This window comes from Gavialis gangeticus, unplaced genomic scaffold (assembly GCF_001723915.1).
Source record: "Gavialis gangeticus isolate Ggan-Ray unplaced genomic scaffold, GavGan_comp1, whole genome shotgun sequence".
Classification (NCBI taxonomy): domain Eukaryota; kingdom Metazoa; phylum Chordata; order Crocodylia; family Gavialidae; genus Gavialis; species Gavialis gangeticus.
The window spans coordinates 50067615-50070296 of record NW_017729026.1 but is presented as its reverse complement, the minus strand read 5'-3'; the positions used below and the strand labels follow the sequence as shown (position 1 = coordinate 50070296).

General features: G+C 41.3%; 1 protein-coding gene across 5 annotated transcripts in view; it reads right to left on the bottom strand.

The window, feature by feature from the left end:
• The window catches only part of MAP3K7 (mitogen-activated protein kinase kinase kinase 7), a 111060-nt gene that overhangs the window by 45845 nt on the left and 62533 nt on the right, over positions 1-2682 (bottom strand). For all 5 annotated transcript variants that reach the window (XM_019520198.1, XM_019520199.1, XM_019520200.1 and 2 more), the window contains one exon: positions 1735-1816. In XM_019520198.1, the coding sequence (XP_019375743.1) occupies positions 1735-1816 (82 nt within the window). The remainder of the gene's footprint in view (positions 1-1734; positions 1817-2682) is intronic.

Sequence of the window (2682 nt, the reverse complement as noted above, 5' to 3'; positions counted from 1 at the left end):
ATTTCCTGCTTTTTTATATTAACTTTTTTAACATTTTGATGAAAAAAATTGCAACCTCACAATAATTCACTTAAATACCATATTTACTCAAATACAAGACAACCCCCTAGTAAGTAGATTTGACACACAGAAAATTTATCAATTTATTATAATTTTCCATGTATGCAATCTTATTATTGGAGGATCATCTTCAACTCATCCCCCACGCTACTGCAGGTGGGTGGGGAAAAGTGATGAGAAGGGTCAGTACTGGGGCAGGTGGTGTAGGACAGACAGTGGGGGAGGCAGTAGGGAGCAGGTGGTATGGAGGTAGTGAGGCAGGCAGTGAGAGTGGCAGGCAGCTTGCTCCCTGCTGCTGGCCCCACCACTTGCCCCCATTGCACTTGTCCCTACGCCCTGAAGCCTCTGCTTGCAGATTTCTCTTTGCCATGTCCCCCTCTCCATGCCGCTTCTGCCACCCACAGCCTCAGGTCCTCACACCTTCCTCCTATCTCCCGCCAACCTCGCTCAAAGTTGCTCTCACCCCACCTGCCCCACCTTACCTTTGCTCTGCACCAGCAGGCTTTGTTCCTACTGCAGCCCAGGGTACACAGCATGGCTCTAGCCAACCCCACAGCAGTGGGGCTGGAATAGCACTGCCAGCTCTGTACCACTGCTAAGCTGTGCTCTGTACCCCAGATTGCAGCAGGGATGGAGCTTGTCGGTGCAGAGCAAAGGTAAGGAGGAGAGCAGCACAAGGGAGAGAGAGGGAGAAGCAGCAGAGAAGGGTGGGATAGATGGGGCTGCAGGGGAAAGGAGTGGCAGGGCATGCAGAGGCAGTGGAGGTGGGGTAGTTCTGGTTCCAGCTCCTTCCCCCCTCCTTTGTCCTACTGCCTTGTGCTGGATTGTAAGGTAGGGGCACCCCTCCCTCCCCATGTCAAATGGGGGAAAATCCCAATTTAAGACTATGAATTAACATGTTTTGCTCATCATCAGATGTGAAGTTCAAAATGAATCCTACTGGATATTTTTTAAAATGACAGACATTTAAAACTACTTTTGTTTAACATATATTTTAAATTCTTGTGCTAAACATGCTTTTCGCAGTCTGGCGAATTGAGATAATTTAGTACGTACTCTTAGCTTTCAAGAATTTCTGCCATTAAATTTTCAGTTAATTTTTACATTCTTAACTAGCTCACATGCAAAATAAAGTTACTATGTGCAGGAGATAAATTTGAGAGAGGAAACACTAAATCTTTTATAGGACGCAATGTTAGTACATCTGAACCATTTCCAATTTTGTCATCAAAATGGAATTCTATCCTACATGCAGCACTGAATAGCTATTTATGACCTTCCTAGTAATCCCCTAGAGATCTAGTCATAAGAAAGAAAATCTGGGAGATAGCTGCTGGAACCCAAATAACCTTCTGGAAGAAAGGGAGACAATATGCCTTTATGGACTGAAGCACCTTTAAGTGTACCCTCTTTGCAAATGTGGAGACAGGGAAGTGGACTTGGATGGATCAAAAGCTTAAGGGGGCAACCTTTTAGTACGGTTATTTGGTATGAGACCTTTGAACAAGGCAAAGGACTTAAGTAAAGGTCTGGTATTTTGGAAAGGAGATTAGCTCTTTTCCCCATTGCAGTTCAAAGTTAATACAAGTCTATGCTTTATAAACTAACCCTATGTCATTTTCCTTTAAACTTAAAAAGGAAGGAACACTTTTTCTTCTATTTACCCTGGCATACCTGTACTAGTGGCTGAGTTGCTTTGGCCTTCATCTGAATACTGACAAGGATACTGAAGAGGTTCCTGAGTTCCTGGGAAGTACTGTGTAGAAAGGAATTGTAAAAGTATTAAATGTAAAATGACTAAAACCTCCAGAGTATGTACAGTAGCTGTAAGAGTATCAGGCACTTCAATAGCTCCTAGTTGTCTAAATGGATGCACAAAAGAAAACAGCAGTTAGGCTATATGTCATGCTACTTAACTACTGAGCTGCTGATGTTATTACTCCAGCTGGTTCTGCAAGTTTTTGCTTTTCAGTAATTCCCCAAAATGTTACTTTTAATTGCCCCCAAGCAAATTTCTCATTATAGACATCAAAGAACTGCAGCCCTAAAAGGCCCTGTTGAGGCACAATCAAGCATATGCAGTCTACCTCCAACAAGTTTATCTAATCTGTTTTTTTCAAATCTCCAGTGCAAACTTTAGAGATAAGACAGTATGATGGAAGCCACAAACAACTGCCCGATTAAGTCCAGTAACATTTAGCAGAAGGACAGAATGATATATAAACTTTGCTGCTAGATTATTACAGAGTTTTGGCAGAAAGGAAAGGGATAATATTTAAGGTAATACTGCAAATGAAGGAAGAACTTCTAAAAAATTCAGATTTCAGCTAGTCAGTCTTGTTTACCTGCAGTCAGTGTAAAATTGGGTTAGTAGATATCAGAGTGATATGAGCTACATTCAGCAAAGTATGTTCAGGTTGGTTTAACTAATAATTTGAAACTTTTCAAATTAATTAACAAAAAACAAATGAACAGTAGAGCTGTTCTTTAGGGCTACAGCTTTTTTTTAAAGGGAATTAAGGGTGAAACAACACTGATAAACACTATATACAAAGATAAGCAATATACCCTTCTATAGCACCTGTTCCTGAAGACTGGACAATTACTGCCTTTTTTTTTTTT